General features: G+C 32.0%; 2 protein-coding genes and 1 pseudogene across 5 annotated transcripts; 1 reads left to right on the top strand and 2 right to left on the bottom strand.

The window, feature by feature from the left end:
- Window positions 1-1,098: 1,098 nt before the first annotated feature.
- On the top strand, window positions 1,099-3,198 carry LOC145156823 (transcription factor bHLH18-like). Of its 4 annotated transcripts, none has more exons than XM_079076054.1 (5): window positions 1,099-1,211; window positions 1,616-1,685; window positions 1,798-2,283; window positions 2,398-2,784; window positions 2,946-3,198. In XM_079076054.1, the coding sequence occupies exons 2-5, from the start codon at window positions 1,656-1,658 to the stop codon at window positions 3,018-3,020; spliced, it is 978 nt and encodes a 325-aa protein (XP_078932180.1). In that variant the 5' UTR covers window positions 1,099-1,211; window positions 1,616-1,655; the 3' UTR covers window positions 3,021-3,198. The 4 variants fall into 4 exon arrangements, with proteins under 4 accessions (XP_078932180.1, XP_078932182.1, XP_078932181.1 ...); XM_079076056.1 differs by lacking the exon at window positions 1,099-1,211 and adding an exon at window positions 1,216-1,278; XM_079076055.1 differs by lacking the exon at window positions 1,099-1,211 and adding an exon at window positions 1,299-1,412.
- Window positions 3,199-4,860: 1,662 nt separating this feature from the next.
- Window positions 4,861-5,675, bottom strand: LOC145158228 (large ribosomal subunit protein eL32z-like; annotated as a pseudogene).
- Window positions 5,676-7,223: 1,548 nt separating this feature from the next.
- On the bottom strand, window positions 7,224-9,102 carry LOC145158229 (uncharacterized). The gene is made up of 4 exons (XM_079077152.1): window positions 9,084-9,102; window positions 8,525-8,997; window positions 8,018-8,446; window positions 7,224-7,445 (listed from the first exon to the last, which is right to left on the bottom strand). Exons 1-4 carry the CDS (start codon window positions 9,100-9,102, stop codon window positions 7,224-7,226), a joined length of 1,143 nt encoding a protein of 380 aa, XP_078933278.1.
- Window positions 9,103-11,222: the final 2,120 nt, after the last annotated feature.

Genomic DNA, 11,222 nt, shown 5'->3' on the forward strand with positions numbered 1-11,222 from the left:
TACCAATTTCAGAAGAAAAATGTTCCAAAACAAAACAAGATAAATGTATGAATAAACGTTTCCATTCACATATGATTAGCTTTTTGATATGTTTTGTTTACTAGTGAATACAAACAAAACTAATCCATATATATTTATTCATATATGAATATAGGAATTCAATAGTTTTTTTTAATACAAAACATATCCAGATTGAAGTATTCATATGTTAATAAAAGAAAATTATACTGAGGATATACAAGTTATTCATAAATGAATATAACAGATATGATAGGAATTTTATACCTTTTCATTTTCTGCATGGAACGTGTTTCTCTCATTGTTGGTGGGTCTTTATCAGAAATGTCAATCTTCTTACCTTCATTCATAAGAGAGTAGAAGATAAATGAATTTGATTTACATTTTACAAAGAAACTATTTTATATTCATAAATGAATAATTGAATAGAACATATATATTCATATTTTCTATTCACATATGAATATATATGTTATATTCATATGTGAATAGAAAATATATAACTCGGTTTTGTTCCATTCATATTTGAATAATGTATATCACACGAAATTATGTTATATTCATATGTGAATATAACATATATAACTTAGTTTTGTGTGTGTTCAGAAGTAAAAAAAACATATCAAAACAAAATTATGTTCAATACATTCATTTTCTGTTGTATTTTTAAATAAAATCATATCTAAATATTGGTAATCACATATGAATAAATTTAATCAGATCTAGATAGAATATCAATTTTATTTACTTTTTTCATTCGTTTTTGTTTTTCATTTATATATATGATTGACTCTTGATGTTGTTTATGTAAGGGTAAGTGGTTAATATTAGGACAACATAAACGAAAACATTTATATTTTAATAAAAAAGTTGTGAATAAGTATGAAAAATGAAAAGAAGATGTAAAATCATTTATATAATGGTCGATTATTGCCCATGCTTGCACCATCATCTTTGAGATAAACTTAAAAATGAGGGAAAAGGTAGGTTATTGAAGGAGAAATTAAGATGGAATCAATTACAGAATGAATTGCTTTTCGTCACGTGTCTCAGCTGAATAGAACACAGTATTCAAGTCTTCATCAATTCACTACAAATTGCTCAAGTATATATTCTCTTGACTCTTGGTCATATGAAAAAACAGAAAGAGTCCCCAAAAAGCTGATAAAAAGTCATCTTTCTTTTTCAAAAAGGTATCTCCTTTTCTCTCCCGGTTTAGGTGACAGTCTCAACCCCTAGTCATCCCAGTTTTCAATGAAGGTTGATTTCATGATTATTACATCAAATCATGAACCCTACTCCTTGTATTTATTGCTATGAGGTTTTTGGGTCTAAAAAATAAAACTTGAAGAGCATTATATATTGCATCTGTATATGATTTCTTGATATAACATGTACTTTCTAGTCTCCTTCCCATGATGTTTTGGTATTTGTGGAATGTCATATGAAGAATTATATACTTTCCTCTAGAAATGTTTTCAAACTAAAGAGATTTTGTCAAACAATATTGTGTCAAATTTCTTGAAAGAATATCATTTATTCAGTTAATCTTTATCTGTTTTCTATGAGATCTGATGAAAATAATTTCTACTTGCAGGCGAGATTGGAACTAATTAACATCCACAAATATAAAAGCGATGGAGTCGTCGGCTTGGCTACCGGAACTGGTATGTAAAACATATATGCTGGACGTAGTTGTCCATTTATGTGGAATCATATATATATTTTTTGATTTTTTTTTTCAATCATTATTTTATGTTCGTTGAATCCATATTTTAGGAAATGCAAGAGCAAGGGTTCATGAATCAATACCAGATGAACAAACCTTATCATCATATGATGGATCATGATTTCAGTGTTGATTCATTTTCCTCGGAAAGCTACACAGAAAACCCATCTTTTATCGATCAATCTTTTCAAACTTCGAAGGGCCTTGAAGAACCATCCAATATCAAGCAGCTAACTAGCTACAAAAAGAGCAATAGTATTAACATGAATTTTACTCCAACTGAAAAATCGAGGCCAAAGCTAGTTTCTGATACTCATAATACCTTCACAATTTCTTTTGGGGATAAAAAGCCTAAAGACGAGATCCTTTCTTTTAGCGATTCACTGGGTTTCACAGCAGCTGATACCAAAAAAGCTCCGACCATGATAAGGAACCCTATTCAGGTTCAAGATCATGTGTTGGCCGAGAGGAAGAGAAGAGAGAAGTTGGCTCAGCGGTTTATTTCTTTGTCTTCCCTTCTTCCTGACCTTAAAAAGGTACAACATTATCCCAAGAATATGTATACCCTAAAATTCATAACTAGTAATTGCCACTTTGAGATCTTTTTGATTTGTTTGTTAATTAATGAGCTACGAATTCTCTGGTGGTAGATGGACAAGGCAACTGTGTTAGAAGACGCAGCGAATTACATACAAGAACTTCAAGGCCGTGTGAAGGAACTTGAGGGTTTATCAGAACTGAAAAGAAAGAACATGCAAGGGTCAGATATATCTGCTAAGAGATCGAGGCTTAGTTGTAGCGATGACGATGGTTCTTCTTCTAATGAAACAAACTTTGAAGAGAGTAGTAATCCTTGTAATCCAGAGATTGAAGTGAGGGAGTCAGGATTCAGTCTACTAGTAGAAATCTACAGTCGGAAAAACTGTACAACATTGGTCAAAGTGCTAAGAGAGATACAGAAGCTTGGTCTATCTGTCATCAGTAGCAGCACCATGCCGTTTGGTGATACTACTCTTCTTATCACCATTGTTGCTCAGGTATACTTCTATGTTTCCGAATCCATAATCATGAAATTGAAATGGAAATTTAATCCTATTCTCTTTCTTGCATTAACATTCAAATGTATAATGCACATATCATATGGATTCAATAAACCTTGATAGGTGGATCTGATTCATTTTTTTCTTTATTTACGCAGAAGAATGATGACTTCATTATGTCATCAATGGATCTTGTGAAGAACCTCCAACTAGCTATTTGTACTTTTAACTAACAACACATCCTTGTCAATTTATCAAACGGCTCACATGTGTAAGAAAGGAAAATAGTTGAGAACATTTTCATCCGGCCCCTTTGATGATTCAGCCTTTTCTAATACGGTTGTTTGAATATGTGATTTATTTTAGATGTATCGGTATATAAGATCATGTCCGTCCCACCTCTGATTTTTACGTGATTGTAAAAAAGCTTGTCATGACTCTAAGACTTATACTTGACATAAGCTTTGAAAAAAAAAATTAAGTCTTAAGTCATATATGTATATAAAATAAATAATTGTAAAAAATACATATAAAATTATTAATTACATACAAGATTATCACCAAAAGTCTCGTTATGACTCACCATAAAAACTAGAGACTTGACATTGCTGCCACGATCTCTCTCACATTATTTGGAACCTAGATTTTTTTACCTCATTTTTTTGGATAAAATATAGTTAAATAATATTTCATCTTCCGTACTACTTCATTTTTTAAAAAAATATACTCACGTATATTATTTTTTGTAATTTATATTGATTGTTAAAACACACTTCTAGTAATTAACTTTTAATAAAGATATTCTATCTTCTTTCATTACAACAATATTATAAATTATCTTATCATAAAATTATAACAAAATAATTTTTTTTCTATGTATAAGGAATTTAAATTAATTATGAATTTATCGAAACAAAAATTATTAAATAAATAAGACTACATTTATTTCGTATTTATAAGATATGTTTCAATTATAAGTTTTTATAAAATATGTTATCGAATTTCAATTTTTAATAAGTATTAAAATTTTATATGCTACATAAAAATTAAACTTTGCATTTATGATTAATTAATATAATTTAATAGATGCATGATATTTGCATTTACTAAATATTATATTTAAATTATAACTAGTAGATAAAACACTAGGGTTGTTAAGTGTGTACCACGAAAAACCAACCAACATGCTACAAACTGAACCAAAAAAGTTGGCTATCAATATATTTGGTACCTAACATGTTTGGTTGGTAATACCGTGAGTAATTATGTATGGTAATAGAACAAGATTATAAATGTCATTGTATTACCGTACCAACCAATATATATATATATATATATATATATATATATATATATATATATATATATATATATATATATATATATAGGCTTACGTTATTTTGTTTTTACTAATTATTGTATGTCAGAATGTACAGATCTGCACCACTAGATGAATAGAATCAACAGTCATGATCTGTGGGTCTATGATATTACAATAGAGTAGCATTTATTATATAATCACACAAATTTCAGCAAAAGAGTATTTTGGTCAATTAACCTACTTTAAAAAAGAAAATTTTCGTATTTTAAGGGATCATTAATTCCCTTATTTTTTAAAAATCTGAATTTTTTAAATTAATTCTAATTAAATTTTAATATTATTTTTAATAATAACCGACTTTATTCTGTAAGAATAACAAAAAGTCAACAATAAACTAGTAAATAAATTTGCAGTTTTATTCTGGCAGAATATTGTTTCATTCAAGATACTTTTTATATTAAACATGCTTAAATAATTATACAACATATTATTAAGAATAACATTTTCTAAAGAATACGAATTTTATTCTTTACGAATCACTATTTACATTCATCCGTAAAGAAAAAAACTATAAACAAATATTACATTCATTCTAAAAAAATTATGACTAATAATGGTTTAAGGATTACATTTATTCTTAAAGATTAAAAATAAAAATGGTTAAAAAAGAAAAAAAAACCGCAAAATCTAACAAAAACACTAATACATTCCGAAAGAATAACAATTTATAAATTCTGACAGAATACATTCTGCTAGAATACAATATTGTTCTCCATGTTTTCTTCATTTTCCACATTAATGGCAACCTCTTCAAAACCTAAATTCACAAAGAAAACATAATCAATTTTCAAATATTAAAAATTTTAGTGCATTTAATAGAATAAAACAATAAATTCTCATAGAATGTGATATACATTCAAATAGAATATAACTATAATTTCTACAAACAAACATTAACAATTATCCCTAAACTTGCAATGTATATTATTCTGAAAGAATGTAATGTTTCATTATTTAGGATGTCATTTTATAAGAATCGAGACCAATAACAAGAATGGAAACCAATTCTATTGTGACAGAATTGGTTACGGTAATTCACTGCTTAAGTTGACAAGGAATTCAAGATTCTATTATGACAAAATTAGAATTCGATATTCCATTCTAGATTATATAATGTAAACTTAAAAGTGAAGAATTGTACAAATTATGTTTACCTGTTGTGCATCATAAGAACTTCAAGCTCCTTGGCGTTGTGAACAACAAATTTCTTGAAACCATTTGGCAAGTAATGATGGGTTTTCTTGTCTGATCCGTATCCAATGTTGGGCATAAGAGTAACACCTTTGAACTTTCTCCTCACATGTGAATCAATACCCTTTGGTTTACGCCAGTTTTCCTGTTAGAATTATAAACACAATTTGAGCAAATAAACATGTTGATTCAATGATAATGAGAGATTATAGAGATAGATTGTGTACCTTGACACAGATTTCCAATCACTGTGTGGCCTCTTGAACTTCTTGACCCTTTTCTTGACGATCTTCTTATCAAGCTTTGGAATCGCCATTGCTTACTATAAACAAGAGATGAAGAAACCAGGGTCAATTTTTTTCTTGTAGCTTTAAAGAAGCATCAATCAGCTTCAAATTCAGATAATAGAAGTAATAATACAAGAGCTCAAAAACATTAATCAAATCTACAACCGTATTAAGATCTAAAAGAAAATATTGTCATGTACTTCAACAAATTATCAAGCTCAAAATGCTATGGAATTATTCAATATGAACTAAATATACATACACATATCTCATTACAGTAACATATCTACAACATCGCGTCGCCGACTAAAACATCGATAACTAAAAAAAAATTAATTGCGTACACTGGGTTAAAACAATTAAAACTTGTTGAAATTTAGATTCAATGAATCAACAGAGAATAAGTAATGAACGTATATCTTTTTCAGAAATGCTTCCAATATGTTACAAGATCTACAAACAACAAGTAGAGATACAATATATCGTTTACAGTTAGATGCAATAGGAGATAACGAAGGGTAAATGAGGAAAAGTGAACCTGATGGACTTCTTCAACAAATAGCCTGGAAAGAAAGATCCCGATGAAACGTGAACCTGATGGCCTTCTTCGAGATTGATTGTAATTGTGTTACAAATTTTACACCAAAACTCTGGTAATCAGTAGAAATCGGTTCAGAAGTGTTTTAATTTTCAAGATTTGGTGTTGAATTTGGTGCCGCAGAAGGAGAATTGAGAGAAAGGGAGGAGTGAGACAGAAGGCTGCATCGTTTTGATATGAAATTAGGGCTTCCACCTTCGCTGCCTTCGTTGCCTTCCAAGCCGCTTTTGTTGCATTACAATTTCTACCGGGTTTGACTTTGATATCTCATAATTAAAGGGATAATAAATATATTAGTTATCTACCATAATTAAATATACAAAGATTACTATAATACCCTTAAATGATTTATTTAATTGTTTATTTTTTCCTAAATTCCTATTGGTGCTGTAACATCCTGTTTTTTATAAAATAATTAAATGATAAACCCGGAACCCCGAGAAGTAAATTTTATTATTATTTTATGTTGTTATAGCCAAAATCAAATAATAATTAGCTGAGTGTTGGTTTCGGGAAGTCAAATGTCATGATTTAGAGTCTCAGGGGTTAAAATGTAATTTCGGGATTTGTTTGAAAATGATTTCAGAGGTTAGGGTGTGTTTGGTAAATATTATACCGAAATTGTAATGAATTATGAGAGATGGGGGTTATTTGGTAAGTATTGGATCAAAGTTGAAAGGATTTTATGGAGTCAGGGATTAAATGGTAATTTTGGGGTTTAATATGAAAGGAAAGGAGAAGGAGGGGCGGGTTTTGTCAATATGGATAATAGTTTTGAAGGGAGCGGTATAAACTGTTGCATTGCTCGTAACCCTAAACCTAATTCCTTTACATCAGCCGCAACCCACATTATGCCTCCCTCTTCAACCTCCAGCCGCCACCTTAAGCTTCAGCCTCCATTGTCGCCACCTTCCTCCGTTGTCAAGGCCGTGAACCACCACATCGATGCCGCCACGGTGAATACCGATGAAACCAAGACTTAGTCGTCGGCGTCTTGAAGATCGGGTGAACCAAGAGCCCTGGCCATTGTGGTCATTCTTCCGGTGGGGGTGCGACCACCGCAGTGGAAGACGAAGAGCCACCATGTCGCCTGCAGCTTCGCCGTCGGAATGCTACCACCCCTACTGCCGCCAGTGACGTCGTGTACAGCCAGGGTCTTCGCGTGAGTCGCCGGAAAAATCGTTTGGCGAGGCTGCTGTCGCTGTATTTGGTGGTTTCGCAAACCACCATCTCCCCTTCTCGTTCACTTCATGATGACATTGCTCAATTGTTCTCTCCAGCGATTTGTTCTGCCCATTTATGTCGCCGTCGTGCGACTGTGCCGCCGATAGCCGCTGACCGCCGCAGCTGCCCGCCTCCTTGTGTCACCGCCGTTGCACGTCGTGAGGTGGGTGGCTGGGTTTATTTCGCAACAGAAGAGCATGCGAGGGTGTAGTTTCTTGGTCGGATTTCACTAGAGGGCAACCACCACCACCGTGAGCAGTGGCGAGTCTAGAACGTAAAACCACATTGTTCACTATTTAAAAGAAACCGATAAAAGAAGAAAAATATTAAAAAATATATATTATTGCGGGTTCGAATCGGATCGAGTCGTAAAAGCAAAACAAAAGAAAAATTAAGTTCTTACAATTGTACCCGACGAGGTCTTATAGCTTGATATAATTTCACAATTGTATCATTACTAATACTATCTAAAACATTTTTTTAAATATATGACACCAAACTATCACTTAAAAATTGATCACCCATTTTGTTGCGTACATCAGTCTTTACCAACTTCATTATTGAAAATGCACGTTCCACACTCGCTGTTGCAACAGGTAAGATCAATGCAAGTTTCAAGAGAAGGTAAACCTTAGGATATATTATATGCTTTTTTTCTTCAACCATCTTTTTGGCAAGTTCTCCAATGCTCTTCAATTGATTAAATCGTTCATCTTCTCGCACATCCTTAATGTAATTTTTAAGTTCAACTTCAAGAACTTGAAGATCATATTCTGTTCGAAATTCTTCCTTATAAAGTGTAGCCATTTCCATTAGCTTATCCAGATCAAAGGCTTTAAAAGACTCACGCGGGCACAAACAAGCTATGCAAAGAAGTAATTTCGTATTGGCTTCATTAAAGCGATGGTTAAGCTCTTGAAGTTGCATATCAATAACCACCTTAAATACATCAACATGATAATGATCCAAGTTGTTAACCTAAAAAAATGAATCTTTAATAAACTAATTACAAAACACAATAAATAAATCAAGTTGATAATATCAAATGTTACATACCTGTGAACCTCTTCGACGACTGAATCCATCATAATATTCATCTTCCATATCCACGATTCTAACATCATGTTTATTGCAAAACAAAGTAACATTCCTTAAAAGTGGTTCCCATCCTACATCTCTAATTTCTTGAATTGCTTTTTTAGAGCTGCTTAATTGATTCATGGCATTTACAATATCTTGGTCTTTTCTTTGTAATGTTGTATTCAAATGATTTGTGACTCCCAAGATATCAAACATCAAATGTAGACAAAACACAAAATCAAAGGACTTTAATAACCTTAAGATGCGAATTGCTTCAGCTTTACGATCACGATCACTATTATCTTTACCAAGGTCTTCAAGTACTTCACAAATGGAAGAATATATGTTTTTGATATTCAATAGAGATGAAAAATGAGAACCCCATCGAGTATCAGATGGTCGTTTGATACCCACTTCTTGGTTCAAACCGGTACCACTCTCAAGCTCACCTAAAATTTAACATATAAAAGTTTAATTAGCATAACATAACTACAAAATATTTTAATAATAAATCTAGTTTAATTATAAAGCAAACCTTCAACCAAGGCTTCCATAACTTTATTTGCTTGTTTTATTCTTAAATTATCTCATCGCTTGTAGGAAGATCCAATAATGTTTAATAGCCGAGAAACCGCATCAAAGAAATCATTAACCTTCGTGTGATTTTTTGCAACAAACACTAGGGCTAACTGTAATTGGTGAGCAAAACAATGAATAAAGTATGCAGATTTTGTTTCATTCATAATCAAAGTCTTCAATCCATTAAATGCACCACTTATGTTACTAGCACCATCATAGCCTTGCCCTCTAATGCTAGTATTACTCAAATTCCACTTTGAGAGCATATCATAAATGGTTTCCTTTATTGTCAAAGCTGAAGTGTCACTGACATGTCTAAGGCCAACAAACCTTTCTACAACTTCCCCCTTTTTATTTACAAACCTCAATACTAATGCCAATTGTTCTTTACAAGAAACATCACGTGACTCGTCTACTAAAATTGCAAAAAAATCTTTTCCAAGATCTTCCATAATAACATTTATAACTGCATCTGAACATGCTTGCACGATATCTTTCTGAATATCACTGCATTTCAATTGTGTATTTTTTGGAGCATTCTTTAACACAACACGATCTACCACATCACATCGATCAGCTAACCATTGTAAAAGTTCAAGGAAGTTACCTTTATTATCTGAATCATCCGTCTCGTCATGACCACGAAATGCTAATCCTTGACGCAATAAGAATCTAACATAATCAATTGAAGCATTCAAACGAATACGATATTCTTTTTCTTGTAAAGTGGTTTGTTTCTCAAAAGCAGTAGTTATGGATTGCCTTTGGTTCATCAAATTTTGACACTTTTGGACAGCAATATTGTGTGGAGTTCCGACTTTATGACCATTTAGTCCTGATTTCCTATTCCAAGCTTTGAAACCAGATTTCACAAAATGATCCGATCCACCTTGGTTTGGTATGTCGGATTTAAATAGATAACAACATAAACAAAATGCGGCATTCTCTTTTATACTATATTCTAACCAATATTTATTGTCATCAAACCAAGATATATTAAATCTTCGTTGTTTACCTCAAAAAGCACTTTGTGGAAACTTATAGTTTTGAGGTTGGAAAGGTCCTTTTTGCAAGTATGCTCTTCTAATTTCATCTCTTTGATTCACATGATAATATTCCATAGCAGGACGTTTTGTCGGGTCAACGGGTAGTGAACTTAAGTCAACTCTCATATGCTTATGTTGTTCATTATCTTATTCTATTGCTTTTTTATCACTCTTTCTAAAAAACTTGAATAAAGACATTCTTGATTTAATTTCTAAAACAAACAACAATTCATAAACAACAATCAAATACTCAAACAAATAAACAACAATCAAATACTCAAACACATTGAAATTAGAAACAATAAAAAAAACCTATTTAAAATTATGAATAAAACAATCAAAACAATAGAAAAAAAATTGACAGATTCGATATTAATAAAATACTCAAGGTTCAAAAAATTAAAAAAAGCCTTTTTGCCAAAAATTAACAATCAAATACTCAAGGTTCAAAAAATTAACAAAAGTTATTAATTAACATACTTGCAGTGCAGCAGTGGGCAAGTGGGTAATTGGACAATTGGTTGAACAAGGAACATGCGCCGCTGTGAAGTGATCTTGATTAACATTATTTTTTTTAATTTAAAATCTACTGGGCTTTATATGCATATTGGATTATACCCTAAAAATATTGGGCTATTAAAACATAAAACAAGGGCTCTAAAAATTTGATATATATATATTTTTGCTAAAAATATTTAGATAGTTCACACATATTTTTTGAGGTGGGTCACAAAAAAAAATTATATACAACTTGTTATATGTATAAAAAAAGGTGGGTCAAGTGACCCACCCTCAATACACATAAACTCGCCACTGACCGTGAGGTGGTGGCTAGCACCTCCGGCCACCACCTGCCGCCACAGTGCGGCTGTGTGTGTGTGTGCGTGAGTGTGTGTTAGTGTGTGTGTGTGTGTGTGTTACTTTGATTTTTTTAGCATTGTAATTGTAACAAAAGTGGTATAATGAAGAGAAAAACCCAAACCACCATCGTAGAGTGGTGGCTACCGCCTCCTGCCGCCACCGGCCGCCGTGTCGGGTGGCGGTGTGTC

The sequence above is a fragment of the Lactuca virosa genome, chromosome 2 (assembly GCF_052849685.1).
Source record: "Lactuca virosa cultivar CGN04683 chromosome 2, Lactuca_virosa_CGN04683_v6, whole genome shotgun sequence".
NCBI classification, from domain to species: Eukaryota; Viridiplantae; Streptophyta; class Magnoliopsida; order Asterales; family Asteraceae; genus Lactuca; species Lactuca virosa.